The 14,986-nt window shown below is 37.1% G+C and overlaps 1 protein-coding gene across 4 annotated transcripts in view; it reads left to right on the forward strand.

Moving 5' to 3' along the window:
* The window catches only part of LOC138049938 (1-phosphatidylinositol 4,5-bisphosphate phosphodiesterase beta-1-like), a 51,578-nt gene extending 37,402 nt beyond the window's left edge, over positions 1 to 14,176 (forward strand). For 3 of the 4 annotated variants that reach the window (XM_068896419.1, XM_068896418.1, XM_068896421.1), the window contains 10 exons: positions 784 to 849; positions 2,581 to 2,705; positions 3,829 to 3,898; positions 4,816 to 4,848; positions 7,798 to 7,896; positions 8,978 to 9,054; positions 9,161 to 9,256; positions 10,971 to 11,028; positions 11,107 to 11,193; positions 11,490 to 11,742. In XM_068896419.1, coding sequence (XP_068752520.1) covers positions 784 to 849; positions 2,581 to 2,705; positions 3,829 to 3,898; positions 4,816 to 4,848; positions 7,798 to 7,896; positions 8,978 to 9,054; positions 9,161 to 9,256; positions 10,971 to 11,028; positions 11,107 to 11,193; positions 11,490 to 11,600 — 822 coding nt within the window. In that variant the 3' untranslated portion in view covers positions 11,601 to 11,742. Of the gene's footprint in view, positions 1 to 783; positions 850 to 2,580; positions 2,706 to 3,828; positions 3,899 to 4,815; positions 4,849 to 7,797; positions 7,897 to 8,977; positions 9,055 to 9,160; positions 9,257 to 10,970; positions 11,029 to 11,106; positions 11,194 to 11,489 lie in introns of all 4 variants that reach the window. The other variant, XM_068896420.1, reaches the window with a different exon arrangement.
* The last annotated feature ends 810 nt before the right edge of the window (positions 14,177 to 14,986 follow it).

The following is a 14,986-nucleotide window of genomic DNA, read 5'->3' on the forward strand; positions in this document are numbered from 1 at the left end:
GTTTTCACTGTCACGCAACACCAACAAAAAATGGAAACCGTTCAATGAAGTAACCCAAGAACTTGAAATGTTCTTGCAGACGCATTCGTAATCACCTCTCCAATTGTCAGGTTTGTGCGGTACATCATTTCCGAGTTATTTGTCGAAGCGTTTTGCGCAACTTTTTAGAGTTTTGTATGGACCCTCCATGGTGGTGTACCGCCGAGGTGCTCCAATATGGCAGCCAGAAATCAACAAGAACATCTGGAGTTCACTTTGCGATGAAAACACTTACTTTTCGCTTTTGAGATAATGTACTTGAAACTCTCAAACTGCCGAGATTGATAGGGATAGGCTTTTTTTTTTCAAGCAAATAGCTTTGTAGCAGGGTGTAACGCAAGGTGACAGTTCGGAAATTCAAAGTGCTGTATTTTCAAAGCGAAAGACATCACAACTGGAAACTTGAAAAAAAAATTTTCTGGGTAATCTTCAAACTTCTATAGATACAAATTCAAAACACCTTGCGATTTTGATTGTAGAATTTGATGACGTCACTGTGAAAACCATCTTTAGTGTCAAATGTATGTGGTAATCATAGTTTTATTCTGTGAAATTAATGAAATGAATAATAAAATAGACCATCCAGATAAAAGCTTACAGTGTGAACTGTTAAATGAATAAATTATATGCTCTCTTTGCTGTTACAGAATAACTGTCAAAATTTTTATCATGGAAGAGACTTGCTGAGGTTTCCAATCTTAACACAGCACATAATGGACTATCTTTTGCATTTTTTTTTTGCAGGCCTTCATAAAGCTTAATCAGAAACATCAGAAAGAGATTGATATCCTGGTGAAAAAACATGAAAAGGTTATATTATTTTGCAAATTCAACGTACAGTGAGGGATTAAGTAAAGCTGTGTTCCTCGCAGTTGTGGACGTAATTTTAGCGTTGAAGTCCTGAATTTTTCAGGCTTCTGTACCTTCTCTACGCAGTTGCTAAAATTGCGTCCATAACTGCGAGGATCATAGCTTTACTTGATTTCATATCCGCAGTTCAGTATATGATTCATTTCCTATATCTTTTCCTTCAGTGAGGGATTACTTTTTTAGTTAAAATACTACAGGTAGGCCAATTATTGTTCCAATCATTCCAGTTATGAATTTGTAGGGAAATGGGTGTAATATTTTTAGAGCAAATTATGCATTTTATTTTACCAAAAACAACTGCATTTTTTTTTATTGTGAACCAATGCTTTTCACCTGAATGACCCCAAAAATTGAATTAAGGTAATTCCTCAGTATTGCATTGCGCATCCCTACTGCGCACGACTTTCGCGTCATTAGCGTGCGCACACGAGCACGTGCACGTACAAAACGTAAGAGATTTCCCTCAAACTAAGCCCAATAGCGAAATAAATGCTCCTTTTCTCTCAAACGAGCACGGTGACCCCCGATTTTTTTTTTCAGGTATTTGCTAAGAACAGTCTTATAAAGAACATATTTGAAGAAGAAAAAACAGTTTGATAGTAGAACATGAATTTTTTTGGAAAACAGTTCCGTACTGAGTGTATTTTGGCCAAGGCGAGGACTTCAAGCTAACCACGGAACTGTCCCAAAAAGTGCACTACTCCTACAACCAGGCAATAAAAAATGGTGTAAATGAAGCAATACTGCTTATGTGAATAAAAGGAGCTTTATTTTCAAACTAAAATTTTGTGTCTTTCAAGTAACCAAGACTAATTCTGTATGAAGGTGATTCGAATTTTTAACGTGCAACCAGTAGAAATGCCCCATTTTAAGAGCCTGCTGACGCGTAAACAAGCACGGTGACCCCATTTTTTAATTGCATTTTTTTGATGCTCGTATCATGAATGTTAATTATGCCAAGTTTCCAAAAAAGTTTGATAGTAGAACAATTTCAAGCCAACAGGCTTTTCGACCGTTTGTTTTTGTTATGGAAATTCGCATTGCTTATCGTAGCGATCTTTTGCAACAAACGATCACATGGTACAAAATCCGCCATGCTGGAGGGCAAGCTCATTATTATTCTCCCACTGGGATATTAAAACAAAGAGACCTGAACCAGTCAAGGTTGACTTGCCTTTGTTTTAATGTCCCAGTGGGGGAATAATAATGAGCTCGCCCTCCAGCATGGCGGATTTTGTACCATGTGATCGTTTGTTGCAAAAGGCCTATTGGATGAATCTCATCTTCGGGCGGAATTTTCATAAATGAAAATTGTTCCGCGGCACACAATGCCTGTCTGCTGGAGGTGGGCCTTTAAATGTTACTAATTTCAAGCGTCGATGACCAGTCAGAACAAGTCAGTGTAAGTTTTGGTATAGATTTATAATTTTTGAGTTATTTTTTGTGAATGGTTTTTAATGTTTATTTATTTTATTAATTTATTTTTCTTGGCAAATTAGCATGATTAGTGATTTAATTGGTCTGACTAATAGCATTCAACCTGAGTACGAATAATAATAATAATAATTATTATTAGGATCTATAAATCTATTATTTTTAATAATAAGACTATAAAAAATTTGGCGCACTTCAGTCAAGTGACCATCAGGCTTTCCTAATTTTACTCCTTAGGAAAAAGACAAACTTCAAAAAATCCATCTGTTTGAGCAAGAAAAATTCCAGAAAAGCTTGGACAGAGAGAAAGTTACAACAAAGAAAAAGTGTGACAAGGAGCTAAAGAAAGCGGAAAAGAAAGGGTAATAATTGTGAAGAAAAGCTCCCCTCCACTGACAGTCGGCCGACGGCCTTATTATAGTTTTGCTGAAACGATAACTGCTTGTAGGCCATCTGTTGGTCGATAGTCGAGCGACTGTCAGCCGACTATTGTTGCGGTGTTGGTCGTAGAATGTCGGTAAACTTAGGGCGATTTATTGCCTTGTAAGGTTTACGACTTGCAACTCCAGATAAGTGCATCGAAAAGATAAAATGAAACTCTCAATAGTCTCAGACATTGATGGTGTCTTACTTATTTTTATTATACATTGGTGTCACCAGCTCGATTTTGATTGGCTATGAGCACGCAGCACAAAACTTCAGACTTTGAGGTTTCAGCAAAATGGATTGCATGGAATTTGGAGACCAAGATGACTCTTTGTTCCATCATCCCCTTCTTACTTCACTAACGCTATTAACAGGGCTGTAATTAGTACATTAGTTGGAAGCTGGCATAGCAGTTAAAGTAGTCAGCTACTAAGGGAAAAAACAATGACTAAAATACTGTAACCACAGATAAAAATCGTTGAAAGAAATAGCAGGCTCTACTTTACTTATGGACATGCATCCACCTTCGTCAAAACATAATGACAATCTTGATTATTCAGTAAGGAATATTTAACAATTATTCGCCTCAGGGGAAGTGATTATCGGTGAATATTCACCGATAATCACTGAGCCTGAGGCGAATAATTGTTTTAGTATAAATACACAGGTGATTATTTCAAAAAAGAGAAGAAAAAAACATTTCAACGCGAAAACATCTTCACTTACAGTGGCAAAGCGACTACTGGCAGCGTCTAGGTGATTATTGGCTGATGATCCGAGATAGCGAGCCAATGAGAGCGCGCGATTTTGTATAATCACCTGTGTATTTATACCAATGATAATTATAGCACTATTTAATATCTCTCTGGTAATAGTGTGCACACCATGATTGACCCAATACTCCAAATTACGGCCGCTACATTTTCACATTTGTTTGCATTTCTTTATTCATTCCAGTTCAATTTAATGACCACAAATTGAACTGGAAAAATGACATCCTTAGTTCGCTGTACGGTTCTCAAACTAGATTTTGCCTATCTTTCATCTTTTGTCATCCAGGAACTACGAAAATAGTTACCAGAAAGGAGTTCAAGAGATGGCTCACCTAACGAGGGACCATGATACAAAGGTAACCTTAAGGGCAGTGTTCTTACACTCTTTGAGAGGTAAATGAAAGCATTAAAGACCTGATTTCTAAAAAATACAGAATCATGTCCCTCTAAGATACAGGTTATGATCTTGACTGAGTATTCATTTTGTTGGTATTCTGAAATAATTTTATGTCAAGTGTTTATTCAAACCAAGGACCTGGAAATTTCTAGTTTACTTTACTTAAATATCTCTAAGTGGGCAGCTCTAGTGAGCGAACAGTAGCCTTGGGTACTGAATGTGACCAACCACAGGAGTCTTAAGTGCCAAATGTGTTATCCCTTGAATTTTTACATATGAATGTACACTCCAGCAGCCTTTGTACTCTTGTGTTTAATGCTACCGATGGTTTCAGTGGTAATGAACTACAAATAAATAATTTTGAGTTTGAGTATGTAGTTACGTTAACAGCTGGGCAGTCAATGATTGTTGTATTGATTTTCTTATCATATTTGTAAAGAAATACTGTTATTTTGTGCACATGCTGTAACTTGCTGACTACTTTGTCCATGTAAACGTTTTGCTTAATTTCTGTTATTTAAAATATTTGCATGAGCAAGTTTTTTTATCTTCTGTTTTAAAGCTTTTTTTTCTTTTGGGGATATTTTTTTTACTTTACAGGTTGAACCCTGTTATGTTTGCTTTTTTATTTTACCTTTTGTTTAAACTTTCCTCACATTCAGCAAATCATTGTGCTTGTAAATTTCTTGGAATTTATGCATTGCAACCACCTAAGGGTTATGTTTTACCTGCTGTATAAGAGGCTAAGGCACTCTCTTTTGGACTTGCTATAAAATGCTTATTAAACGTCTCACAGCAATATTTATGTGCTTGGATTCAATTCAGAGAGGCATTTTTTTTAAACCTGGTTTGGTATCTTTTCTTGGGACTTCATAGGTTCTGGCATGTGATGCTGACAGTGAGATAAGTGTTAGTACCAAACTGTGTTTCAAAGCTGCACCAGTTGCATATTGTTCTATGTATTTCTTAAGTCAAGCAAGAGAGATCTAGGGCGCGTTCGATTGACCCTATTCCGGAATAAGAATACGTGGAGTGATGATTAAAACGATATGTTTGGCGCGTTTCAAAGCAGCAAGGATAATAAAAAATATGTTTAAAATAGCATTTTAGCAGATGTTCGACAATTTTAATGTGAATCTCCGTTAAAAAGAAGGATTTCTAACTTATGTCCCATGTAATCCAATTCCGGAATACGGTCAATCGAACGCATCGTTAGTTTCGTGTAAAACAGCAAATGTCAAGGTGTCGGCTGCTTGTCATTAAAGAAAAATTAGCCGGTATACAACCACCCCCTCTCCTAAAAAAAATTGGAGAGGAGAGCAGGTGGCTTTACGCACAAAGGCAAAACAGAAATATTCTCGCTTCTCAATTTCTCTTCTATTCTGCTCGATATCTGCAGCTAATGGGCAAGAAATAAGTGAAAATCAAACTTTTTTTGTGTTGGGTGGGGGGAGGGAGAGGAGTGTTGCCTTAAATGCACATTTTAGCCTAACGTTTGCTGTAAATGTGAAGCTACATCTCTCTGTTTTACAAAAAGGCAAATCCACTTTTTAGAAAGAGTGAAAATAGACAGCATATTGCATGATTCCTTTGAATTCACAAATGCAAGACTTTTGTTAACCACTGTACATTACTGACCATGGAAATAAGCAAGCAACATTTAATTAACATTTAGGTTATTGTTGTAAGCACAATAAGATAGTTTTTAGTGATTTTTAGCTATCTTGGCACGATTTAGAAACACTTCTAAGTGTATTCTTTACGTACTTTTTATAATTAACAATAAAATTTTTCATGTACACACACTGGATATTAGTTGGCTGTAACGGCACTCATATTCAACAATGGTGAATTGAATAATTGTTTTGTTAAATTTGATTGAACTCTAAACTATTTCAGTTTTCATGTAAAGTCATGTAGTATGTGTGCTGATACCAAGTTTGAGAAAACCAATCAGCACAATGGAAATGCTGTATCTGCAATGATTGACAATTAAATAAGTATTAATATAGGGCCTGCTCTTTCAGTCAGCTGTTGAGTGTTCAAGTGCAATGTACTTCTATTCTAGTAAATCAATATCCAGGAACTACGTTTTATAATGAACAAATCTGGATTGCGCGATGTAACATACAACAAGAATATCAAAACCGTGATCATTAAAAATTCATTCAAATTCCTTTGCCACACTGTCCAATGAGATGTCAAGAAAAGACATGCATATGCAATACACAAGGCCGCGTGGAGATACGAAATTTCTCTTCGAGTGTTTATATAATAATGTGAACTATCAACTATGGTTTCAATAAGGGTTCTTGCTGTAATAAAAGTAGCAAAGTACAGTATTTACGGCACAAGTCTGTTAAAAATGATGAAAAGCACTGTAAATGATTAAAAATGAAAAGATGCAGTTGGGAAAAAAATGGGAAGGCTACAATTAAAATAGAATAATTAGATTTTTTAATTACAATGATAAAAATTATGGTGTCTCCACTCACGTGGCTCTTATGTTTTTATAATATAATGAGCTAAACCACACCAAGTTACTGTATGAAGTATTTGTGCAAATATTACAAATGTAAAATCATAGAACATTTTACTTCATTAATTAACAAGTAAAAATGAATATGTTTATAAAGAATATGTACAAGATAAAAAGAATTATGATCAAAGAAGAACAATACAAAATTAGTCTAACTTTATTCAAATAAATAGTTTGGGGCAACACACAAGAACTAAATGAAAACTAAATATAGATTGAAGTTTACCAGCACCTAATTCATCAGGTACGTAGATCCAGTGTTAAAAAAAGAATAAGATAAATGACTAACATGAGGCAGGTTTAAACACCTTAGCAAAAAAGTGGTACTTTAAGTGTTTTGGTTATAACAACAGGAAGACACTTATATTACATAGAACTATTGAAAACCTAAATGCACAAATTTCTGACGATGTAAACCTTCTTTCAAAATGGCCACCATTTTAGTACTCTTTTGCTCCTTGCAAATTGACCCCTTTTGGCCTCGCTTTCAAACGCAAAATTCAAAAGAATATGTAACCTTGAACGAGGCCAAAAGGGCCAATTTGCAATCAAACAAAAGAATACTAAAATGGCAGCCATTTTGGAATAAGGTGTATAAGGTTTGTGCAACACTTGTGAAAATAACAAACAAAACAAAAATAAACGCAAACGTTTTGACGGCTCCGTGCTACCGTCGTCTTTATGACTTCACAGTACTAAGCGAAACAAATCATTCATATTATGATGATGGCGTGGAGCTGTCAAAATGTCATTCACTTTTAATATCACTTACTTATTAACAAAAACAGAAAATTGAGTTTCGTCAGAAACTAGTGAACTGCTTTGGTTTTGCATTTCTTCACTCAGTGATTGGCTCAAAGTTCGTGCCACTTTTTCAACCAATCAGAAGTGAAACCAAAACCAATCGTGGCTCGCGCATGCACATTTTCCCACGCTTTGTGGCAGCTATGTGTAATTCGAGTTTTGATTGGTTTACTGGATTGTCTCCGTCCTCTTTGATTGGCCAAAGTAATTACTTTGGTTTTGGTTTTACGACACTCGATTGAAATTCACTTTGAACAGCTCAATTAATGGATAGAGCAGTAGATCCCTTTTATTCTGTAAAAAAAAGTTTGTTCCTGCTGTGGTCCCTTTTTTATGATTAGGAAATAGTTGTTGATTTAATTTAATTCTTGTTCTGCTTCCCTTGGGAAGAGCAACAAATGCTGTGCATGACAGCTATGAAAGCTCTGTACACTTGCTGTAAATCAGGTAATGATAATTTAGCCCCAGTCTTTTAAAAACTCATTTCTTGCTTCTGTCCTTGTAAATTGCAACAGACGTCCTCTCTCAAGTGCAAGCATCGTGGTGCTATGACTGACCTCCTTAAAAAACAGTTGAACGAACAGTTGGAACTTGCTGAGAAGCAACTTACACCTGTATGTTGATTGAAGTATTGAATTTTGTACATTCTTAATGACAGCTCTTTTACAAGGTCACCTTTTGATTTTGTTATCCTCTTCCCACTCATTACAGTTTGTTTCCAGTACCTGTAGTTCTAGCAAGAGGAATACATGTAGCTTGTGATCAAACTCGTTTTCAAGGGTACCAAATTCATTGCTATATATATATGGAATTATAACATAATTATAATTATAATATAATATATGGAAAAGACTAAAGGAATCCACGAATATGAAACATAGGTTCCACAAGGCAAATCCAAATATCCTGAAGGTAAAGAGAGACTGACTGCGACACCATTAGGCTCGTAAATGGCTGCGAATCTTCAGGGGTAGAGCGCAAGCGAGCAAGGGGGTCTCTAGTCCAGCGCCGGACCCCCTCGTGCCGAGTCAAGAAAGGAAAATTGAAAACGGAAAGTTTTGAAATGGAAAGGATAATGGACTAAACTTTCAATGTTGCGATTGTTATACATAATAAGTGTATGTTCCTTCCAAGGGAACACATGAGCCCAAAAAGTTGACCGGCTTAAAACTGAGTGGTTTCATAGCTCAGTTGGTAGAGCATTCCTCCGGCATCGCAGACGTCATAGGTTCGAATCCCATTGAACCTTTCTGAATTTTTCAGGTGTCTATAAGAGACGTTAGTATAAATACACAGGTGATTATACAAAATCGCGCGCTCTCATTGGCTCGCTATCTCGGATTATCAGCCGATAATCACCTCGACGGACAAAATGGCTGCCAGTAGTCGTTTTGCCACTGTAAGTGAAGATGATTTCGCGTTGAAATGTTTTTTTTTCTCCTTCTCTTTTTTGCAATAATCACCTGTGTATTTATACCAAAACAATTATTCGCCTCAAGCTCAGTGATTATCTATTCACCGATAATCACTGAGCCTGGGGCAAATAATTGTTAAATAATATTATTTTTTGCTTACATTGTCCAGAAAAGTTCAACAATCACTTCACTGTTTCGACTATACATAATGTTCAGTTTGTCTGCTTTGTAAGCAAAATTGTATTTATTATTTCCGTTTCTCTTAATTTGTTTTACTTAGAAACAAGAAGAGCTGGAAAGGTTAATGCATCTATCACAAGAGGAAAAGATGAAGTTACTGGCTGATGTGCATTCTAAGTAAAACACTGTTTTCTTTCATTTCTTTCGAAAATAGGATTGGCTGTAATAAACGTGATAGTCATTTAACCCACGCATGCATTCTTTTTCTGGTTTCTCTTTCAAGGCAACTGAATGACTTAAGGAAAGGCCAAGATGATCACAACAGAGAAGAGTTGAAACATTTGTCACGGCAACATCGAAACAAGGATGAACTTCAAAGGTCTATTATTTTTAGTGTAGAACCTCTGTGATAACAAAGTGCTAAAGAACTGGCCTCGGTTGTTCAAAAGGTGGATGAACGCTACCCACCGGATAAATCACTATCCAACGGATAAGCACGAGCGAAACCAATTGAGTTACCCAGTGGATAGTGATTTATCCAGTAGATAGCGTTATCCACCCTTCGAACAATCGGGGCCTGGGGAATAGGCCATTGTGATTGTAATTGGTTCCTCTTTACATATGAATGACAACTAATTTTCAGAAAAAAAACTTAGACTCGCTTTGAAGAGGAGGCAGACGTGACCTCGGAAATGGCCTATTAAGCAGGGTTTTCGACAGCATTGTAAAATAGCAGGCACATTTCTGAAAGCACTGGACGTGGCATTTTGGCGCCTTGTGAGCGGCGGAGGCGCGAGCTACCTAGGGGGGTCTGGGTCAATCCCCCCCCAGGAAATTTTAAGAAAAGAACACTCAGAAACGCGGTTTCCAGTGTTTCTGGAACCCACTCAAATGTTATTTGAAAGTAAGTAAAACAAACCCCCTGAAGTATTGGCTGCTTATTTAATAGTAATACATAAAGCAGCAGTTAACCTAGCAACCTTTGTGGCTTTCTTAATTGGTGTTGATAGAAGAATCCTCCTTACAAGAAGGACTAGAAACCGCCTTGCTCGGTTGCGCTAACCCTAACTTTTGTGTATGATTTTTCCTCAAGTCACCATTCACACACACAATATTCCCCTCAAACTACTTGCTAATTAGAGAATGTTTTAGTTAGTGAAGAGAAACCCCTTCTTGTAAGGAGGATTCTCCTATCAACACCAATTAAGAAAGCCACAAAGGTTGCTAGGTTAACTGCTGCTTTGTGTATTACTGTTAAATAACCTACCTATGGGGGTCTGGGTTAATCCGCACCACCCCACCCCCCCCCCCCCTCCCACCCCCAAGGAAATTTAAAGAACAAACCCTCAAAGCGCGTTTAGACGACAGAGGAAAAATGGCACGGGTTCGATAAAAAGTGGAACGGTTCCATTCATTTTTGTAAAGAAACAGTGAACTTTTACAAGGGGCGTTTACACGACAGAGCAAAAATGGCACGGGCCCTACAAAAAAACTGGTCCATATGGACCCGTCACGGAACGGATAAAAGTTCACTGTTTCTTTGTAAAAACTTTTGGAACCGTTCAACTTTTTGTCGGGCCCGTGCCATTTTTGCTCTGTCGTGTAAACGCCCCTACATTGTTTCTTTACAAAAATGATCGGAACCGTTCCACTTTTTATGGACCCGTGCCAATTTTCCTCTGTCGTGTAAACGCGCCTTCAGAAACGCGGTTTCCAGTGTTTCTGGAACCCACTCAAATGCTATTTGAAAGTAAGTAAAAACAAACTCCCTAAAAAATATTGGCATCAAAGTAGTGGACATGGAACTATGGGAAACCACCGAACGAAACCGTCCGGCCTCCAGCCTCAAACGAAAACCGTGATTGAGGGATGTTTGTTTTGAGGTTCTTATTAAACACTCATGTAAGTTAATGTGTTACTGTTTTACCATGTTACACATACATATAAACATACATCACAGAAAATGGTAGCTTTGTTCTACGTCGAATTTCCCCTGCATTCATTTTTTCAATCATACCACTTTTCTGTCAAACTTTCACTCTTCTGGATAGTTTTTCTGGTGCTTTAGCTTTTTCATTTCATTAACTATTCAGGAGGAAACGCGAGGAGAACAAAAAACATATTGAACAATCAGTGAAGGAAAGACAGAAGGTATGGAGAAATACATCTGTTTAATGTATGATTGAGAAACCTTTAAATTGAATTAATGTCACTTAATTTTCCTTCAAGATGGCTGAGTTTCACAAGAAAGAAAGGGAAGAGTTACAAAAGGAACATGAACAACTCTTTGAGGCGCTTGATGGTGACAGACAAAAGGTATGCTTGAGACAGAGAGAGTCATGGGAGCCTTTAAACCCAGGGTCAAGTGGTATCTTTACCAAGAGAAATCAGGCACTTCCTTGAGCCACTGCCCACCTTTTTTTTGGGAAAATGAAGAGAAACTAAACAAGGCTGTTATATATGCTACACATTTTATGTAACGACCCATTCCACAAATCTGAGGTGCAAGAAATGGAACTGTGATTTCTATTTGCAGATGGGCTAGGGTCCTTGGCATTTTATATTTTGTCATCTCAAATTTCATGGACAGTAATGAATACGTTGTTTTGTAGAATTTAAGAGACCTCCATGTACTTCATGAATCCAAGGTGCAACATCTGAGTGTTTGCGACCTAGAAGCTACTTATGCATCACTGTTTGGGGACAAGGTTACCAAGCTATAAGGTCACAAGCTGTGGAGGAGTTGGTAAACGTGATGCCCTGATCCTCTTGGTAATATCAGGTATTCGAAACTGGAGTATGGAAGGGGGTATAATCAACAACAGTACACATCTTTTGGAAAATATCGTGAATTTTAAATCACTATTTAAAAGGCGAAAAGACAGCTTGATGGGTAGTTGTAAGACAGACTACCCTTTTAGCCACTGGCTTTCAGCAAGTTACCCAAAGAAGAGGTTGCTCTTGCATTGTACTAAGTAAAGCTGAATTAGGGCATTTGTCCTAAGAGGATAGCCATGTCTTATTGCTTCTCTATTTACAAAGTCAGAATTTTTTAAAAGCCCTATATGAAATTTGGGTATTTAAATGGCACATGTATGTATTCCATTGAAGAGCTTTATGTTATATTCTTCAGTGTAAAAACCAGGTTTAAAATACTGTTTCTTCACATTATGCAGATAAATTATAATATGGTGCAACTGAGACCTAAAATTACAGGAATTATTCGGAAACATAAATGTATCAGGGACTATAATGAGGATTACTTCACATTCCACCCAGGAATAAGATTCGTCTTCTGTAAAACTACAGTCCCAGCTGCTACGATCAGGGAAGAGACGACATTCTTGTTTCCACATACGAAAGACAATACCATAAGACGTCATTCGAAACATACGTTCATCTATATTTGCCACTTGTGGTCAAGGCTATGCAAATTATTTCAAATACCTGGTTCATTTAGCCACTCAAAGTAGAGTTAAAGAAAACCGTTTTTGTATCAATCACTATAGTTATACTGTCAGAACCCGGTGGAAAGTTTACTTATTTAGGGGGGACTACACGTGTATGGGTATATTTTAATTTGCTCGTTTTCAGTGAAAAAATCTTATATTGACAAGCACAATTCCAATTATTTAAGAAATGGTATTATTTATTGTTGAAGGCCTTGTAAGGCGATAAAATGACCAACGTAGTCAATAGTCGAGAGAAACATTTCTCTGATAAAAATTTGGTTAATCTTGCACACCAATCATTTGAATATCTCATTATTTAGGGTGGGGGAAAAAACGGATGTTTTTGCAATATCGCCCATAGTAAAATTGACTGTATTTGCAGTTCCTTCATGAATTCTAAAATCTGCATACATTTGTATAAATGTACGTACAACAATTTACTGTACGTGCTTGCATGAATTAATTTGTGGTGATCGTACATAATATGGTATAGGGATGTCAACTGCTGCTCTGCATTTTAGTTGTACATTATTTTTTTCATTTATTAAACCTTAATTACTTTAACCAGGTGTTTAAGGTTTTCCTTTTATGAGAGGAGAAACTGGAGGAAGGTTACCATTCTTCCAGTGATCAGTTCCATGTGGGATCTTTATGGGTAATTAGAGTGGTTTTGAAATGAGTGTCTTAAAACCAAAACCAAAGTAATTACTTGAGACAATCCAGTAAACCAATCACACGTAGATGACACAAAAGCGCGGGAAAATGTGCACGGGCGAGTCACGATTGGTTTTGGTTTCACTTCTGATTGGTAGAAAAAATGTGGCGAGAACTTTGAACCAATCACTGAGTGAAGTAATGCAAAACCAAAGTAATTCACTAATTACTTTCGACACTCAAATTGAAAACCGCTCAAGCGATCAGTCTTACTGTTATTCTACGGATGGATTTAGGGTGAAATTTTTAGGATTTGATGGCATTTTCATTTTTTATTTCCTGACTTCATCCATTACTCAAGTGCCTAAAGTCTGGCAAATAATTTTATCCAGTTACGCCAAGTTTCAATTGCTATGCACATTTTAATTTTACTCCCCTCCTTGTTTTGTTAGGGTGTCAAAAATGATATGCCAACACTTCCACGTTTCATTGACTTTACCTGTTTTATGAAATGCCTGAATTGTCATAACAATGAGGGATGTTCGTGATTTGTACATAAACAATTAGCACCCTTCAATTCGACATAGCCTTTCTAATTTATCTTATTTATTAGGTTGTTGTATTAATACAATTTTTAAAATTCGGTTTGGTTGAAATTTTATCTTAGTACTTAATGAAATATTTGCTTGCGGTTGAACTGGGGCGAGCTTGTGACGGCACAACAGCCTCGCCTTCATGCTCGTTTCAGTTGCACCGCGAGAATACGAATCATCTCGGGAACAAGTCTAAACGGGATAGATGAAATAAATAATAAAGTTGCGCGTTTTTTTCCCTCACTTATATTGCCATGCATTATAGTTACCTTTCAATGGTATTTTTTAAATATCGTTTTAGATAATTTAATCGCGTTGAATTTTAAGGACTCTTTCCATTTGACAGAACTGATCGGCCAGAGCGCGAATTAGGAAGGACAACCTCTTCAACGCCTTCAAATTAACAGGGGGATGATATATACTCCTTCAGAAGAATGCGAGGGAATATCATGCAAGTGTTTCTTCAAATTATTGTATTTTCCTTGCAAACTGATAGGTCTGGGTGGCCAGTTCTGACAATAGGAAAACACCCTTGTTGTTGCAAAAGCATGGTTGATTTCAATTTTGTATGAACTTGGAATAAAATACGTTATTCAGCTATTGTCTGTCGTTCGTTGTGACCTCACGCGGATCCAGTTCTTGAACAACTCGTCTTTAACCCATTGACTCCTGGGGGTTCTCCATTGACAAGTAAAATCGTCTGGCGTTAGACGGAGTAAATTACTAAGTATGGCCGGTTCAGGCCACCTTGGGATTCAAGGGGTTAATTGACCCTTGTTCGATACATCGAGAAAGTAATGATGTGAATAGCTTTCTTTTGTAGTCTATAAAGTGGCTCAAGGTAGGATGAATTGGTAGAGGCCTAGATCAAAGTGTAGTAGCTAATGTATGGATGGTAAGAAAAAGAAAATTGTATGTGAGGATAGAAAATCCTTCCGAGCTTCTGAATGAAGGATGAATAGGATAAATTGGTAGAGGCAGAGATCAAAGTGTAGTAGCTAATGTATGGTAAGAAAAGAAAATTGCATGTGAGGATAGAAAATACTCCCGAGCTTCTGGACCATGCAATTCCAGCCTCTTTTAGTGTGATCTAATAGGATAGTAGTTTGTACTGAAGCTAACCCATCGGGCGAGGTTTATTCTTACCTAGACGCTCCATGAGCGTAAACTGGGTTGCCCTTGGTATGAGTTGTCCTCCTCAAATTTTCCCAAACACCCTAACAAGTTATCAGTCCAGAAACAAAGCACTATCTACTGGGTTGCCATATGGCAATCCAGTCGAAAACTGCATCCCATTTCTCAGTTGTTTTCCTATAAGTTGCGCCATAGGGTCTTCCCTGTCACTCCCCTGCTAAGTATTGTCTTTGTCTCATAAAAATTCTTTGACTTGGGCCATTTTAGTTTCAATAG

The sequence above is a fragment of the Montipora capricornis genome, chromosome 5 (assembly GCF_036669925.1).
Source record: "Montipora capricornis isolate CH-2021 chromosome 5, ASM3666992v2, whole genome shotgun sequence".
Classification (NCBI taxonomy): domain Eukaryota; kingdom Metazoa; phylum Cnidaria; class Anthozoa; order Scleractinia; family Acroporidae; genus Montipora; species Montipora capricornis.